The sequence below is a fragment of the Haliotis rubra genome, unplaced genomic scaffold, assembly GCF_003918875.1.
Source record: "Haliotis rubra isolate DU_JTF1 unplaced genomic scaffold, ASM391887v1 Scf2159, whole genome shotgun sequence".
NCBI lineage: Eukaryota > Metazoa > Mollusca > Gastropoda > Lepetellida > Haliotidae > Haliotis > Haliotis rubra.
Window position 1 is genome coordinate 28,207 of NW_025766180.1, and position 19,919 is coordinate 48,125.

The window sequence follows — 19,919 nt, forward strand, 5'->3', positions numbered from 1 at the left end:
TGAAGACCTATTCTACCCCGGATCTTCACGGGTCTTATGGCTGAGATACTGCCCTGGTGACGTACAATTTTAACTCGCTCATACTCAAGACTTTTACAGAAGAAATATAAATACTACATTTATACAATTGATTTGCACCTTTTACGATCTTGCATTGGAAACACAATAAGACAAGGCGATCGGCGTTCAACAACATTTTAAAAAGATGAACATGGTCTTGCAGCTAGTGAGTGAGTGAGTTCAAATTTAAGTCACGTCGGCAGCATTTCAGCCTTATTGTGACTTGATCAAGGTATACAGTTTTACGATAATTTTAAACAATTCAAACTAAGAGCTGTCAACATATGACAGTAAAATAACTAGATGATCACAGATAGAGAGTTAGGTATGTAAATCTAAAAGGTTTTAACTATAGAAGACATTACATTATAAAAAAAAAAAGCTATAAATTGCCAACAACTGAAGGTAGATCACCATACTAGGGACCATGGGGACCTACAGTACATTTGCTTAGTTTGTATGTTTCGGGACTTACGTACCCTTTCAGGGGGATAATAATTTTACGATGCTTCAACCCTCTTTCATCCACATACAGTCTCAATTGCTGGTTTAAACTACCAATTATAAAAAATACATCTGTCTTCTAAACATAAAAAAAATCACAATTTATCAATCAGTTCTATGTCTTTTAAAAAGACAACAACTAAACGACAATTAACGTCATTAAAAATATCTTTAACCGTTGTTACACTGAAATATGTATCCCTTATGATGGAAAACATCACAGTCTAGCAAGAAATGGTCTTGTAAATGTGATCTCTATTTTCAGCATGCAGAATACTAAAATTGTCGATTCCTCTAGTGAGCAATATTTCATGTCACCTAAAAGACATGTAAGAGGTAACATATCTTTTACGGAAGAAGAATGCTAATAGATGCGTAAAAATATACAAAACGCTGAACAACAGGGTTTGTAAATCATTAACTTGTGCATCCTCCAATGCAGTGAATGCAATATGATTGGTTTCGTGTACATACTGTGGTGAAAACACCATTGCAGCCCGCATCTGGATTGATTTCAAAATCATTTCTCACAAGCGAATTGACTAAAGAAGTAATGCTTGATACAATTTCAGTTCGATACATTAATATTTAAACTGCGTGTCGGTGCCGATTAAAACTCAAACTAATTAACCTTGTAATAACAATATCAACAAGTGAGGCGTGAGAAGCTGATGGCATTGAAGACCATGATTAACTACCTGTCTCTAAATATCTTTCATAGCATGGGAACATGTTATGTGTAATTGCATTAATTGTCCTACATTGGAATTGCGGGGTACACGATGGCCTCCACAGTGTGATTTGGATTCATTCAAAATCGTGATTACTTCTTCCATACAGCAATGTTCTATTTAGCGCGTGACAATTAACAGTAGTATTAAACACATTAACACGTTCGCCTCATTTAGACTTAGGTGAATGTAAATTAGTAGGTGCTGGAGACATTTTATGCATCAGGGGCTTACTCTTTCAGGAGAAGTGTCTGATCAATTGATATTCATTAATATTCAGTGTAATGACTGAGTTAAACGTTAGAGACACATCAGTAGTATTTCAGCCATAACGGCCATAAAGGATTTTGCATACATAAAAGGTACATATTATTTATAAAATCCAGTCACCAAAGGACTGTAAAATAAGTAGACTATCACAGTTGTCAAACTAGGCGTCATTAATATACGGACATATAATATATAGCATATGTAAAGAATAGTTTCCCAGAAATTATAGAACTAAGAGTGTCATCATAATGTTTAAAGCTTTGATAAACGTGACACATCGTGACATACAGACAAAAAGTTTAAACAGCACTAGGAAACATCAGAAAGCTTGCGGAATCGCATTCGATTCCTCTGCTAGAGCTCTGCGGAGTCCTGGGAGATCCACCTTGTGCTTGGTGACGTGTGTAGACACGTCAATCGAGTTCATCCTCGGCATGTTCAATTGGGTTGAGGTCTGGTGAGCATGGGCATTCCATCCGCTCTACACCCTGCTGCCTGAGAAATTCCACAATGATCCTGGCTCTATGAGGCCATGACGTTGTCTTGCAGTAAAGAGGGTCGACCATAAAGCCGTGCAAAACATGCAAGAATGGTACTGCTATAGGAGCCAGTATATCGTCCCGATAACGCTGTCCGGTAAGATTACTGTCGACCACGTGCACTGGAGTACGACCAGTCGGAGTTTATCCCTGCCCAAACCATGACTGCCCCTCCCCCCCCCCCCCCCCTCAACATTTTGTACTTGTGCAATTGTGTAAATTCATGTTGTCAACACCTTTGTTACACATTTTGACGATTGTTTGAACACGTTAGGTAACAGACCGTCGACGAGTCGACAACAAACACTGAGAATAGAAATGTTTTACATATATTTCACACGAAATAGATCACATAGGAACATGTAGCAAATTCTGAACCATATGGTAAGGAATCTGTCACGTAAACAAAATACCGCCAAAAAGAGGAAACATTTAATCCAGTATCATAGTCATGAATCACAATTTGCCAGAGAATGAAGACGAAAGAGGTACAAGCATATAGGGGACAACTGACGACTGGAATCCATAGTTGGTTTGACACATGCAGCCGGTGAAGATGTGCTTACTAGTTAGCCTACCCGTGAAGGTCCGGGTTAGAATGAGCCTTCAATAACCCATACTTGTCGTAAGTATACAATAAAGATGAAAACATTTTGAGGAGTAAAACCTGTCGACGATGGAAAGTAACAATACCAGAGTATCACAGATATGAATATAAAACTAACATTTAGAACTAAAACATTTTAATTAACGAAGACAATACGATATAAAACACGGGCTATAGATCGCCAAGAACTGAAGGTAAATCACCAGGGACTAGGGACCATGGTAGCAGCTCATTACATTTAAGCCTGCTGACGACCAGGCACCATAAGGGTTAAAACAGTACCAACATCAAGACACAATAAACACACACCTGTACCCGTGAAGGTCCGGGTTAGAATATTGGTCCGGGTTAGAATATTGATCTTCAGTATCCCATGCTTGTCGTAAGAGGCGACTAACGGGATCGGGTGGTCAGGCTCGCTGACTTGGTTGACACATGTCATCGGTTCCCAATTGCGCAGATTGATGCTCATGCTGTTGATCACTGGATTGTCTGGTCCAGACTCGATTATTTACAGACCGCCGCCATTTAGCTGGAATATTGCTGAGTGCGACGTAAAACTAAACTCACTCACTCACTCACTACTAGTTAGCCTGCGATGATTATGGTAGATATTAGTACACTGTCAAATCATGCGAGTAATAATATTGATACATATAAGATACTGGTGATATCGAATGAATTAGTTGTCGGTAACCCTTATGTAGTATTAACTGAACATAACAATTGTAAAAGTTTCCTTTTACCCGAAAAAGCAAACTATCGATTCACTCTATTGTATTTTGCCTCAGTAAGTAGCGTCTGTAACACACCCTTTACACGCATTCATCCCTAGTTCACAAGCAACCCCTTTTCAGTCTCCAGATGTCCTCCTTTCATTTCCAGATGGGAGAAGACGCATGAGTGCATTTCAACAATCAACACCATTATCTATTTACATAGATGTGTCAAGGACGTCATGTTTGTCTGTTGATTAAGGAACTTATTTACTTATGAAATGATGACATGCTTGCTGGATTAGTATGATTCTTCATACCTATCTCTAATTAATTTGATACAGAAGGCATCGGTCTGTACGAATCTGGTATTTTACCAAATGAATGAAAAATGAAGTAGCTGAAGGTCGGGGAAAATCTTCATGATTGACGATCTAATGTGGTTCAGGCTAGTGCTGTATACAAAACTTGGCTTGTGCAGTACATCGATGTATTGACCCAGTCCTTGAAAACCCCCAAGCTACATCAAACATCTTTCTCGCAAACATAGAACTTCGTTTCCGACACCTTCCTGTCTTGCCACTGAAACGCATTGTTCGGTCTGCTTGCCACAAGGAAGTCTTTGTCTCCTGTGACATTCGTCGGGAAACCTGGGCTCCAAGCGAAATAGGTCACTGGTCGACTGTCGTGGTATACCCACTGCCCTTCAGTTGCAGCATCTGATCCATCAATGAAGTAGCTACTTGCTCTACTACCTGAAAGGATTAAAGAATAATGTCACTACAGAGTTTAAAAATGAAATATTCGTCTGGTGTCATTACTTATTTTCAGTGGTAACCTTTCTTGCCCTTTATTACATCAAATGGATTCTGCTTCTGAAGACAATCAAGACAAAAAATCCTCTTGCATTCGGGCTCTATATTTTTACTAAGGGTACATTGCCGCATTAAACTTTCACAACTTTATTTATAATTATTATTATTTAATTTTGGAAAATGAAAGTGAAAAACCATTAGGAAACCCTTGGTTGGTAAAAGGTTAGGGATATTTTAGATGGTACCGGATTATCGTATGTATTTGAAACCCGTCCTCTTATACAACCCAGTGTCTAGCTGCGCAGGTGGAATAAATACTTAAAGGCCAATTTATTCAAAAGTGGAGAAATGATGTTGCTTTAAGCTCAAAAGGATTTTATTATCAATACCTTAAAAAGAATCCACTATTTGACACATTCCTGTCTTCCTCAAAGCGAAACCCTATTCCATTATAAAGATTAAGTACATCTAACCACAATCTACCAATAGAAACTGGCCGCCGGGAGAACATACAACGCTGTGATAGAACTTGTAAACTTTGTCAATCTACATCTATTGCTGATGAATTTCATTATATTTTTCAATTTCCTAGTCTTTGTGATGCTAGAAAAAATGTATTTATCATCCTCCCTAACAAAGTATTCAAGTCTGCAAAATTTGGTTATATTATTTTCAACTAATGACACACAAGAAATTATCATTAATTCATAAATAATTTGTATCATAATTATCATCCCTTATAAGAAACATAAACTGTAAGACTAGTTGCAGCCATCTTATATGTACTTTGTATTTATATATACTATACTGAGTCAAAATAAAACTTGACACTTTATATTTGTAAATAAAACTATGAATTGTTATAATAGACAGTTTTCGGGTACCATAATATACATCCCCTAGTATCGATTCAAGAAAAACGTCACCACAGCACATTAAACAGCGTCACCAAACACCCCATAATAGTGCTAAAACGGGTTTTTCACGTGCCACTGGTCACGTGATCTTATCACTGCCCGTGCATTCGATCGCACATGTTCTCATCAACTGTACAAAGTGAAAAAAGAACAGTCAGTTCTTATGCCGCGCCTCTCAAATGTGCAGCGTAAGTTGAGCTAAATGTTGGCAGCGGGAAGGTCAGTAAGTGACAATGGGGTGCAACCGTCGGACTGTTTATGATTTTCAGACGCGACTGCAACAAACTGGCACCACTGCTGATCGCCCTGGGCCAGGTCGACCACGTATGACGACAAATTGCGTTACGTCACCTCCGTAATCGTTTTTTGGTGAGTGAGTGAGTTAAAACTTAAAGTCACTTTGGCAATATTTCAGCCATATCGTGACTAAAACAAGTTATAGATTAACAACAATTAAAGATAGATTATAAACCCCTGTCAACGAAGGACAGTAAAAAACTAGAATATCACAGATATAAATGTAAAACTAGTAATTAAATCTAAAACATTTTAACTATAGAGGACAACACAATATACAAAGAAATAGGTTATAGATCGCCAACAACTGAAGGTAAATCACCATACTATGGAGCATGGGGACTTTCAGTACCGTTGCTACCTGCATGGACCCTAGCTGGATTAAGACCATCCCTTCAGTCGATTGCGATTGTAGGCAAATTTAGCCGAATTTTAAAATAACAAAAATACAACCTAACGAATAAAATGTATGGTTCAGCTAAATTGACATTGAAAGTTTTGGGACTTACGTACCCTCTCAGGGGGAAAATAATTTTATGATATTTTAACCTAATCGTTTTTTGACGGTTACAGGAACCAGAAATGAGCTGTTTAGGGGTCGATTGTTTGCACAAAGCATCCGAAACCGGCTGCGAGGTGCTCTCCTTCGTGTTCGACAAACCATAAAGCAGTACCATTTTGAAGTCATTACATCGACTTCACCGTTTGCCCAACGACACCTTCGATGGAGACTGGAATGAAATGGAGTTGTCTTCAGATTCGCGATTCGTGAACGTTATGCTCAGTGTTTTGTACAGGAACTTGACAGATTTGGGGGCGGAAGTGTCATGGTTAGGCTTTCTGTGGGATTGCCGGTTCCCGAGTTCTGGTTATCCGTGGGAACCTTAATGTTGTAGTTCACCGCGACCATGTGCTAGCCCCAGAACTTATTCCATTCATGGCAGCACATGGTCCAGGTCTGCACTTTCAACATGACAATGCAAGACCCCATACAGCCAGCTTGACCAGGAATTACCTGCGGAACGCAGGAGTCAAAGTTCTTGACTGGCCGTCACGGTCACCTGACGATAACCTCTATACGACATTCTTGTGTCCTTTATTTTATATATTATTTAATATATGATTGTGAAGTTTCTAGTTGGATTTATTATATTTATTATTATGCATATGTTCCATTTGTTTCTGTATATAAAATAATTGTATTAGCTCTTGTACCACCAACCGTGGGTATTTGAGAATAAATGATTGATTGATGATTGATTGATTAAGAGGAAGTGGGATCAGACTGTACAGTCGTCATTCGGTCTCCAAATCAACTGTTCCAATAGCAGCTAGTTATTTAAACCCTTGATTAACCAGTCAGAGAATATTGCTGTTTCAACACTTCGGCACCATGCATACCAGCAGTTAGGTTACCCAGTCCTCTTGCAGATCACCACATTTGTCGACATAGTTTTCATAAGCATTTTGGCATGTTATCTTTATGATATATTTGCATGGAAAGTTATGTGAATCAGTTGCAGACTTTGCTTTATACATGACTCTGGTTGCTGAATGGTTTATTCTGTTAGTTTATTCTTCTTGATCAAATGTGAAAGTCATGTGATGCGACATCCATCTTGGATTTAACATGTACAGTGCACACACGTTTTAGTAGAGTATGCAATTCCATATCGCTTCGTCTGAACCTGACCGCTATTACATTATTATTTTGATTGGTTGCCACCATGTTAGATTTTACATCTGATCTAATAAGGCTTCTCATAATTTTTGCTTCAAAATCTGTAATGGTTGTCGCGTAGGAATGATTGTAGGTTGACAATATGTTGCAACATCATATGTAACACATTCCGTTAGTAGATATACGTCAAACATATTGGTTTCTACCTGCTTCTGACCAGCCTACAGTACGACTCCATTGTGTCCAAGTTTGATGTGTCAAACTGACTTTTGTCTCAAAGTAAAAGCTTTGTCCCATGGCATTTCTTATGTTGTTTATATGTTTACGGTTATGTCAAATCTCGTATATGCGTGGGTCCTTTTAACTTCACGACAGTGTTTGAGGGTATTTTGACATGTATGCATAACATAAACACAATTTAACAAATTTTAGTAAGTTACTCCACCATTTCACACCAGGAGACATCTACATCAGACAGTTTGTGTTTACTGCATGCAGTAACCATGCCTGTGTGAATGGTGACACTGTCAAGGAATGTGGATCAAATTAATTCACCTTCAAGTAACCAATATTACTTATTTCTCGAATGCCACGTCATATGTATGCACGTTTGACAATTCATGGACTCGAAAGCATATATATATATATAACTGGACAATTCTATAGCTGTCATATTTGCGGGAAAAAAGAACAACAGCAAATCATCACATGGCCCCAGGACTTTACTAGATTGATCTTAGCAACAAGAAATGCCAAACTGTTTTGAAGCTCTGCTCCGGAAACGAGCAAATCCACGTATTTGATTTAAACATAGACAATGATCATTTTCATCGCCCAGTCAAACTAGTGCGCGATCAATTTAACAATGGTAAAGCTGTACTGAACGTTTATGTTTGGATTACGCCTCGATAATTGTAATTGCAGTTTGTGTTTAGCAATTAAATTGGTACATGTGAAAGGTTTCTTTTTAATAACAGAAGACTGCATCTCACACCCTGTCAAGAGGATTACATTCCCACCTGAAGAGGCTGTGACCTGCTTTACAAAGTGACTCTGCTTTTCCGGACTGTCAATGACAAGAAAGTGGTCTCCTCTTGAACTACAGTCAGCAAGACCGTAGGTGTAAAGGATCTTGTCGAGATGAAGTTGATAGCAGACATTGAGGAGACGGTTGTGGATGTAGCCGGTTGGACAAGCACCTGTGAAAGACAAGAACAATTATAATTTAGCTCGTGTTAGATTTATCTTGTGGTGGTTTAGTTGATACTTAAATCGTACTAATTAAGAACGAACAGAAGTCATAGAAACACCAAATATATTAATAATGTATATACAGTGTTAATGTGACGTCATGGCAACATTTCCATAACAAGGATGTCGTTGTATCAAGAACGCTTATTCTTAATTATCACATTACAAAATATGTTTTATTCCTCATCTTGTGTTGACAAATTCTTTCCTCCTTTTGGTCATCTCTACATGCACTCTTCCAGCACTATGGTGAGAGAGGGGTGGATAAGGTTGTCTGTGTTATCCTTATTTCATACAATTACAATGCATCCCCCCACCCCACCCACCCTCCACACACATACATACATACGTACGTACGTACACACACACACACACTATGAAGTTATGGTGCTATCTGATGGCATTTAGAGACTTTTTCTATAGAAATATCATTGATTGTTTTGTAACCTGTATATCAGCACAATTATATCTATCAACGCTACACAATTGAGTACGTAATTGCAATTGTACCTATAAATAAGTGAACAAAATTGAAAAATAAAAACAAGAAAAAAGAACGCTTATTCTTTATTCCAAGTAACTGTTTTAAACTGGCCCTTAACAAATGATCATGCACTTGTAGCAAAGGAATAAAACAAAAAACAAAAGAAATTTGCAATGTTGCAACTTACACAGGATTTTTGCTATCGCAAAACGCGCACCAGCATTGAAACGTTTTCATAAAAAAATGTCATTCTTAAATTCTTCCTATACATTTTGCCGGTCAAATATGGTATTGCAGTTCTCCTTTTACAGATGATACGTAAATATTTCATTTCTATAAAGCCTGCATTAATACATTAAGTCACAAGGCCAGCCGACCAGTCAAGTCAGACAATTCTGAAGTCAAATAGGTAGTGACAACGGGCAATTTAAGATCTTAAGTTGTTCTTGAAAGGCATTTTAGAACTCTGACACGTTTTTATGGATAACAGGGACGGTGGGGTGCCTAGTGGTTAAATCGTTTGCTCGTCACACTGAAGACACGGGTTCGATTGCCTACATGGGTACAATGTGAAGCCTATTTCTGGTGCCCCCGTTATGTTGGAATATTGCTAAAAGCGGCGTAAAACAAACTCAGTCAGCCAGTCAGCGTTTATGGATAACAACTTCTATATTTTAATCAAGACATTTCAGTGAGCTAATATTGCTCTTTGCTCATGCATACTGGAAAGTCAAAAGAAATGTTGTAATATTGGAAATGACATTTTGGCATCAATGGAACCTTTGAACCTATTTTTTAAAAATAATACGCCACTCGAAATGCAGTAACCGACTTTCATCAGAGAAGATAACCCTCTCCATTGTCCCCACGACAGTTTTGCCGCTGTTGTGTCAACTTGATACGTTCCCGGCGGTGACGCTAGTGAATATGGTCTCCTGGCAGGACATCGACAAAACAGGTTCCTGGTTTGAGACGTCGCCGAATGCTAGGTCACTGACTGGTCGCAGGTGGTTTCCTATGGTCACCCAAGCTGTTTCTCTGGCTCTCTTGCGAATAGGTCTTTACACGTGTTGATGGACGATATGACGATCCTGGCGACGCGTTGTTACACGGGTTGATCTACTACGTGGACGGTCATCAGTGCTGCTGGTGGCGTTGTATCGCAGTTCAAAGACGATTCTATCGTTCGTACGGTTGCAACCGAAGTCATTAGCAATGACTCGAGCATGTTGACCAGCGTGCAATAGCCTGTTGTGGTTGATCTGTCGTTAACCTAGTCATAGCTGCTGTGTTCAGAAAACAAGTGAACGATTGCCATTCAAGCCGGCAATTTATGCCTGAATACATTTATGATGCACGTGCATTTCGATTTCAATGTTGTGTTTGTGGGAACTTTTCCCTCTCCAAAAAACCAAAACATCTAATTCAATCTCAAACAATACTTTATTGGGCAATGCAAGCTATACGACCACGATTCATGTTTCCTCAAACTTGACTTCTGGTGTATATTTAAAATACTCCATTGATACTCAAATGTCATTTCAATAAGTATTTTAATGTCAAAACATTGAAGGATCTTTTTAATAATGTTAGTTCTCATTTAGTTATTGCCTTTTTAAAAGAATTAGATTTGTTAACAGATTTGTAAATAGCTAAATATTTTATTATTGGAAGTTTGAATTAGTAACATAGATTGTTAGTGGCTGTATCCTCGAGGGGGGTTAAAGTACTGTAAAATTATTGTCCTCCTGAGAGGGTACGTAAGTCCCAAAACATTCAAAGTCAATTTCAACTTTCCGTTTTTTAATCGTAGAATATTTGTAATTTTAATGTATGGCTAGATATGTCTTAATTGCTAACGGCTGAGGGGATGATATAAATCCAGCTAGGGCCCATGCAGGAAGCAAATGTACTGTAAGTCCCCATGGTCCCTAGTATGGTGATCTACCTTCAGTTGTTAGCGATCTATAGCCCATTTTTAGATTGTGTTGTCCCCTATGGTTAAAATGTTTTAGATTCAATTACTAGTTTTACATATATATATCTGTGATAATCTAGTTGCTTTACTGTCCTTCGATGACAGGTTTTATAATATATACATATTCCATTACAATGTAAGATGTTCTCGTCACAATATGGCTGAAATATTGCCGATGTGACGTTAAATATTAACTCACTCACTCACTCACTCAAATGTCATTTCTAATATTACGACGTTTCTTTTGCCTTTCAGTATATATGAATTAAATGTGTTTTTCAGACATCAGACTTAAAGCGTGTTCCATAATCCTAGTATTTCCCGATTGTCAATTATGACTGCACCGCATACAGACAGGGGAGACCTATTCGTACCTGACCGTTTTTAGTTGCATATTTATCTGTAAGTGACCCTATGGAATGCCTATTATATTCCTGCAGGTATTGTGTTACCTCCACTGATAACATTAAACATATGTTTAAACGTAATCAAATCTTTTGTGCAGACATCTGGCTGAAATACCTCCGAAATTGCAAAAATTCTGAAGTGCATGAATACACACTGCTTTTCTAGAAAGCGGGTGAAGGTAACTGTTACATACCACATTTGATCTCTTTCGCTTTTCATTAACGTACATATATTCTACTACTAGAATCCCATCTGGGATTCGAGGAGTGAGTGTTGTTTTACATCGCTTTTAGCAATATTCCAACATTATCACGGCCGGGGACACACCAGAAATGGGCTTCACATTGTACCTATGAGGGCATCGAAACTAGGTCTTCGGCACCTAATCACTATCACACAGACAGCGATCTAACTCGCTCTCAGCCAACGCAGGTTCCTACAACAGACGTCCAATAACTGCAATGTAGTCAAATCAAGACAAAGAACCTTGTGTACCCTCTAACAATGTGCTTCCAAAAGCGCTGAAAATATCGGATTAAGTACCTGAAGTAAAGCTTTAGTACACTGTTCCTGCCTCTTCATCTTGTCCGTCCAGTGGGCGACATGAACAACACATCATGGAGCTCTGACACTCGTCGATGTTGTAGTCTGTAGAATACAGACACACACGCCTCGGTCATAAGACACAGAGACACACATGCAACATCGCTTCTGAATGTTGGAAACTTCAGATAGGATCGTCACTTGTTATTAAGGACATTTCCAGAAGCTTTCTCCACTTGTTTCCAAACCTGTCTTGACTAAAGGCAAGGCTGAGTTACAAGATAACTCAGTATTAGAATAATTAATCCACACTCCATAACGAATATAACGCGTCATTGTCTTCCTTCTCCCACAGAGGTCGAGTAAATGATCAGTTATCCGATGCTGGCGCGTTATTTGATCGCATTGGCTTTTAAAGTAAACACTCACCCGTATCTGTTCCCATGCATATATAAATGGCTCCGTCTCCGGTTTTACGGCGTGAAAAACAACAATAAATTGACTGATTTAAATATCATCATTATTAATAATATGAAACGCTTTTCAAAGAGAATTCAAAGCGGCTTTGCATTAGCGGATACAATGCAGTGAATTGATATTTTGTGCATTCCTTAACATGTCCATATAAAGCATGTGATCTATAAATTGTACACCTTCAGATGTTGCTGCGTTAAAGAACGAATACACATCGTGAGTAAGTTGATATTGAGCGTCACATCGGCAATATTGCAGCCATATCGTGACGAGAAACAATTTAATTTATATCAATATTAAAATCAATAAATTTAGAACGTAAAACCTTTTGTCATCGAAGGACAGTAAAATTACAGCTCTACCTTGGGAAACAAGTACGCTTATCATTAAAAAAGTCACCAGAGACAACAGAACAAAGACAAAAAACACAGAGACAAAAAAAAGGGGCCATAGATCACCAGCAACCAAAGCATTGATCACCCACCATACTAGGGACAATCGACCTCATATGTAGTACTTTTGCTAATCAACTGCATGGACCCTAGCTTGATTTACACCGTCCCTTCCAGCTGCTGGCGATTAATTGTTGGAAACTTAAGCCGAAATTTGAAAATAACAAAATACTACGTTTAAGAAAACTGGTAATTTTAAAATTTTACTTTGAAAATTTTGGGACATACGTATCTTCAGTTTTGACACTGTAGAAATACTTATTCCTTGTTATGGAAAATCAATGCAGTCAAGCTAAGACATGCGTTTGACCGTAAATACACATTGTGACATACATTTCCAGTAAAAACAGGACATAATTATTGTTTTCACGGACATCTAGTGTCATCACTTCACGTTTCATTGACCCATCTGTTGTTCTACGTTACATGCCCCATTATAATATGTTTCATTATGGTATTTAGACTGATTTCATTGTCTAGCGTTGAGTCTGGACGCTGTGGAGGTCGGTGGGGAAGTCCAGCGGTTAAAGTGTATGTCATATCGCCGAAGACCCGCTTTGTACAATGTATGGATTCCCCACATCGGTAGAATTCCAGTGAAGCCTATTTTAGTTACCACGCCGTTATGTTGCTTAAAGCGGCTTGAAACGATTACTCACTCACTTATACAACTGTGTAGATTATGTGTTTCATCTGTTGCTACCTGATGGTTGTGAGTGAGTGAGTTTAGTTTAGTTTTACGCTGCACTCCAGCAACATTATTCCAGCAATATGGCGGCGGTCCGTAAATAATCGAGTCTGACCAGACAATCCAATGATCAACAGCATGAGCATCAATCTACGTAATTGGGAAACCGATGACATGTGTCAACTAAGTCTGCGAGCCAGACCACCTGATCCCCAGTTGAAGCATGACATGGATACTGCATCTGTTGACGAGGACTAACACTCTGTTTCAAGAGACTGCACTCTGTTGAAACACATTGTGATATAGATGTTTATAGGTTTCATCCGCATTATTTTACAACAAAGTTAACGTCACAGATTAATCAGTTTTGAATTCCACCAACACATATTCCAGGGGTGTAAAAGTTCAAAACTTTGGTGGCACTGGAAAATCAGTGTTACCACCGGATATCCCGCGCAAAGGGTAAGAGTCTTCATGCCTTAAGGGTACTCCTTACATTTATCACACTTTCTCATCATCTTGCCCAATGTTCATTTATTTTTTGAAGCCAAAAATAGTAAACGAGGCTGTTAAAGTAAGCAATATTAGTAGGCACTTTGGCGGGTTATGTAGTTTTAATAGAGAGGATGGACATGTTTGTAGATTCCCTGGGTTAAACACTTTAAATATATTTCTGGGCGATCTTGCCCATGTGTTATTTTATTTTAGCTAAATAGTGAATGGGGCTGTTTAGGGTTAGCAAGTATTGATATCTAAAGCTAATTAACGACATATATAGATTCATTGATATATAATATATGATAATTGATTACCAGTAGCCTCGGACGAACATGGACAGTGCTTGACGTTCAGCAAACGCTGTCTTGTCCGTATATATATAGGTGGAAATCAGGGGCTGAACGGGTGGAGCTTGTCACGTGATCAGCTACATCAAAGGCGCAAGCGTGTAATAAAAGCTCTTTTCTAGAGTCGGTCCAACAGATTAGTGTACAGATGCAGTTTAGCTGATTATGTAGGTAACATGCTTTTATGTTCTTTACTACCGTGAGCCTCTTTTGTCCATGATAATATCTAGTTGCCCATTTCCGTTTTCAAGAAAGTTTTCTACTGGAGTGTAACTTTATTAGTTTAACGGTGAGGGTGCTAGGCTGGCAGTGGTTGTGTGGAGTGGTAGTAGAGATTATTGTAAGTTTGTATACTGTGTGATTGTCAGGTGACTTAAATAATTGAAGTTGTAAAATACTGTGGTTGTTCGGTGTCAGATCTGTTCAGCAGACACATTTTCAATACATGGAACTGTCAGTTTAAATCTTTGATGTACTATTGAGGAGGAGTTGAAATGTATCGTCACATCGGCAATAATTCAGCCATATCGTGACGAGGACAATTAATTGTTATACATAGTAATTAAAGGCGAATTCTAAAACTAGCATAAATTAAATCTAAAAATGCATAATTATATGTGACAATACAATATAAAACAGGTTATAATTTAGCCAACAACTGAAGGTAGATCACCATACTAGGGACCATGGGGACCATCTCTACATGGTATACTGCTTTCTGCATGGACCCTCTAGCTGGATTTACACCATCCCTTCAGCTGTTAGTAGGTGCATTGACAATATAGCCATAAATTAAAATGAGACATATATAATTGCGTGGTTAAAAAAGCAGTAAGTATAAATTTACTTTTGGGACTTGGGACTTACTACATCCCTCCTCAGGAGGACACAATTTTACAGCACTTTAACCTCCCTTTGAGGATTACAGCCCTGAACATGTTCTTTTGAATCACAGCTGAATAGTGATGATACCTTGTGTCGCCAAGCCCTCACGGGTAGTGTTCGCCAAGCCTCACGGTTGGCATACGTCACAAAACACATGCGGGAGATAAATCAATGTTGTTCAAATGACTAAAGATGCTATATTAGATGTAAGAAAAAACAACAGGGTTTGTAAATCATTAGCTGGTGCATCAGCAAATGCATTCAATACAGCTAATGCATCATAATTGGTTTTATGCAAGTCAGTCTGTTGTATCTGGATTGATTGAACTATTTCCAAATCATTTCATTCCTCACAAGCTGAATTCACACTTTTAAATGAAGCCGGGATACAATTGCAAATGAATCAATCTGCAAGTTAGATATGCTGTATGAGTATATCAATATTTGACGTGCGCGTCAGTGTGATGAATACAGCCCATAATCTCAAAAATAATTGAAGAGGTCTTATCAAGCATATCAGTAGGTGAGGGGGAGGGCATGATGACATTGACGATGATTTGGGTTAATCCACTCACCTCGTACGTCTTGTATTTCTTTAAAATGACATTCCTCAAAAGGTTAGAAGTATAGTAAAATTATTGTCTGTCCTCCTGAGAGGATAACGTAAGTCCCCAAACTTTCAAAGTTAAAATTAAACTTTATTTAGATTTTTAAACGTAGTATTTTGCTTATTCTTTTAAACTGTTGACTAAACTTGTCCTACAATCGCCAGCGGCTGAATGGATGGTGAAATGCAACTAGGGTCCATGCAGGTAGCAACAGCATTGTAAGCAATCACCTATGGTCCCTTCTAGTAAGGCGTGATCTACCTTCGGTTGTTGGCGACCTATATCTGTTTTATATTGTATTGTCTTCGTAAATAAAATAGTTTTCAACTTCCATGCCAGTTTTAGACAATTCCCATCTGTGATAATTTTAATTATTTTACAGTCCTTCGATGACTGATTATTTAACAACTTATATTAATTTGTGTATGCAAAACGTTTGTCGTCACTATATGGTTGTAATTTCCGTAATGTGACGTTAAATTTTAACTCACTCACTGACTCACTAAATGATATTAAAAAGAGTGAGAACCTGTTTGGTATTCTTGCAATACATTGTCTATACATTGAAATTGTTGATAGCATGACAGCTACCATTATTTTATTTCATTATAATTCAAAATCTTGAAGACATTTGCCGTATACATCAGGGGCTGAGAAGGAACCGATATTCATTACAGTATTCGGACATGAGGAGTGATAAGTTAGTTGTACTTTACATTGCATCGGCAATATTATGAAACCATATCGCGATGAAAACAAGGTAATCAATTTAAATAGCTGTCGACAAAGGACAGTAAAACAATCTAGAATATCGTACATATATAAATGTAAACTATTAGTAATTAAGTTCCAAAACATTTTAACTATAGAGGACAATACAATATGAAAATAGGTTATAGATCACCAACAACTGAAGGCAGATCACCATACTAGGGACCTAGTTGATTAACACTTATCCCTTCAGCCACAAGTGGCGATTGTAGGAAATATTTAGCCAACTTTAAAAGAACATAAAGACTACGTTTTAAAATCAGGTAAATTTAAATTGACATTGAAAGTTTTGGACTTACGTAAATCTCTCCTTTCAGGAGGACAATAATAATTTTACAGTCCTTTAACCCCTTTGAGGGTACAGCTAAATCAACAATCTAAGTTACTAATCTAAAACTACCATATTCTTAAAAATATAGCCATTTACTTATTAAACACATTACTCAAAAATTCATCAAATAAATCAATCTCCTTTAAAAACCAATAACTAAATGAAAATCAACATTTGTAAAAAGATCCTTCTCATTGTTTTACATTGAGAATATTTATCCCTTTATGATTGTAATTCAACACAGTCAAGCAGGACATGCTTTCGGCCGTGGTTCTCTCATCGCCAAGGATACAAAACGGAGGATCTCTTCACCTTTGAATAGGTTTTATAAGTATAACGCGTATGACCAATGCGATATCGTCGCATAAAAGACTCCTCCTCAAATCTGACTGACAACCCAAGCAGGTGTAACTAATATAAGGTTTTATTTCTATGTAATTTTATCGAAAGTCCGCTGCCTTGGTGTCCCACTTCTTCTGCATCTAGATCACGGATGTAGGTTCTAATGTGCTAGCTTTGCAATCAGAGCATGGAATAAGAAGCTGGTGTCACAGATTTATTGAGTGCTGCCTGGCAGTTAGATCAGCCATTGTGTTCCAAGAAATGCCAACGGCTGGGTAGCCAACAACAAAGACGAGGCCGCATTGGCCAGTAGCAAGATCATTAATATACAATTCAATAATTTCTATTAAAAAGTGGATGTTTACAAGAAAGATTTTTACAGCCTGGAGGCACGAAAGAGAAGCATTTGGACATGAACCGGCCCAGTTGAAGCAGCATTTTCAGAGGAAACAGCAATCGATAACATTTAAGTGTCTATTTGTTTATAACTCGTGAGGATCCGGGATAGAATTGGTCTTCAGCAAAAACCACGTTTGTCGTAAGTGGCGACAAACGCGAACGGGTGGTCAGGCTCCGTGACTTGGTTGATGCATTACGTCATCGTATCCCACTACGCAGATCGATGCTCATGGTGTTGGTCTAGTCCCAGCTGTGGTGGCGTTAAAGAACAAACAAACAAAATGTATTTATGTGGTCATAATATAAAACAAGTAAACTGATATTTAATACATATGACTTAATATTCTGAAGGAATAGATATCTGGCCACACTCACCATATGCAAGAGCATTTGATAAATATTTTACAAGATATTACTAAGTCAATTTCTAAAGCACAATTTTTCTCTCTTTGAGTTCATTATTCCCACAACTCTACATACATCAATATCGGTACTATTTTTGTGTCAAATATGTGAGCTGCATTATGAGCATATATGATATTGTATTGCATTTTAATACTATAATTTTTACAGTGCTTCACGTGCACGTAGTAGAAGGGACAAAGAAGCTGTAGTCCAAATTAGCTAAGGAGTTATCATTAGACTCAAGATATTTATTACTGTTCTCAATAGTCTAATCCTGGAACATTGTTACTATGGATCCATCTTTCATAACAAGAGAGTCGTTAACCCGATAAATCCTGACATCCTGCATTTATGAACTGTACCAAACACAACTTTTAAACTCGTAATGTCCAAAATGTGAAACTGTTATAAATGTAGTGCATGTAAACGCTTTAGTCAGTCCATGTTCGCGAGCATTGTGCTAACAGGTATTGAGATTACATACGCAGAGTCAAAGACCACAAGCATGTTTGGTTGCCTGAGGGACACACATCAGTGGGCTTTACAACAACTGGACCAAGCAGCTCCTTCTTCAGATAGAGAGAGCTACTGCCTCAGTTTTGTAAAAGTAATCTATAGATGACAAACGCTAACAAGAAAAATCATTGACATTCATTTGGACAGAAAATATATCGAATAGGAAAACAGAACAAATTTGCTGCACATTTACAACATGTTGTCAAAAAACAATTAAAGCACAGTTAATCAGTGCCGGTAGGTAAGGATGTATCCATTAGTTCAGCCTCAGGCTGATCACTGCAGATATCAGTAGCCATTCATCATATCATGGATGTGTCAATATTGATACAAGTTAGGTCCTGGAGGTATCGAATGAATATCTTTGATTGATTTTCTGGTAAGGTTTGGTTTTATTTCTATTGTTGCTTAACGCCGCACCCGCAGCAATATTCCAGCTATATGACGACAGTTTGTAAATAATCGAGTCTGGACCCGACAATCCATAGATCAACAGCATGACGATCGTTCTGGCTTCTAACTTGGATGCGATAATTATGTGTCAATCCACTTCAGCGAGCTCACCTGACCCACTCCGCTGATCCCGTTAGTCGCCTCTTACGACAAGCATGGGTTGTGGAAGACCAATTCTAACCTGGATCTTCGCGGGTCCAATGGAAATTGGAGTGGGTAATAATTTAAGTATTCCATAGATCATGACTTAGTGTTATTGTCACGTTATGGCTGAGAGTGAGTCAGTGAGTTTAGTTTTACTCCGTACTCAGCAATATTCCAGCTATATGGCGGCGGTCTGTAAATAATCGAGTCTGGACCAGACAATCCAATGATCAACAGCATGAGCAGTGATCTGCGCAATTGGAAACCGATGACATGTGTCAACCACGTCAGCGAGCCTGACCACCTGATCCCGTTAGTCGCCTCTTACGACAATGGTAGTCGACTTTTCCGGCAAGCATGGGTTGCTGAAGACCTATTCTACCCAGGATCCTCACGTGTCTTATGGCTGAGATACTGCCCTGGTGGACGTGAAGATTTTAACTCACCTCACACTCAAGACTTTTACAGAAAAAATTCATAAATACTCAAGCATTTATATAATTGATTTGGTAACTCCTTTACTGTCTTGCATTGGAAACACAATAAGACAAGAAGCAAGGATCGGCGTTCAACAACAACATTTTAAAAAAGATGAACATGATCTTGCAGCTAGTGAGCAGAGTGAGTTCGAAATTCTAAGTCACATCGGCAGCATTTCAGCCATATTGTGACTTGATCAAGGTATACAGTTCCACGATAATTTTAAACAATACATTTCAACTAAGAGCTGTCAACATATGACAGTAAATAACTAGGTGATCACAGTAGATAGAGAGTTAGTATGTATATTCAAACGTTTTAACTA

At 38.2% G+C, this 19,919-nt stretch overlaps 1 protein-coding gene across 1 annotated transcript; it reads right to left on the reverse strand.

Annotated features, from left to right (window-relative positions):
- Nucleotides 1-3,593: 3,593 nt before the first annotated feature.
- Nucleotides 3,594-8,336, reverse strand: LOC124276934 (perlucin-like; the record flags this gene model as incomplete). Its single annotated transcript, XM_046712592.1, has 2 exons — nt 3,594-4,182; nt 8,157-8,336. Coding segments are annotated over 2 exons (410 nt in total), but the record flags the coding sequence as incomplete, so codon positions are not given.
- Nucleotides 8,337-19,919: the final 11,583 nt, after the last annotated feature.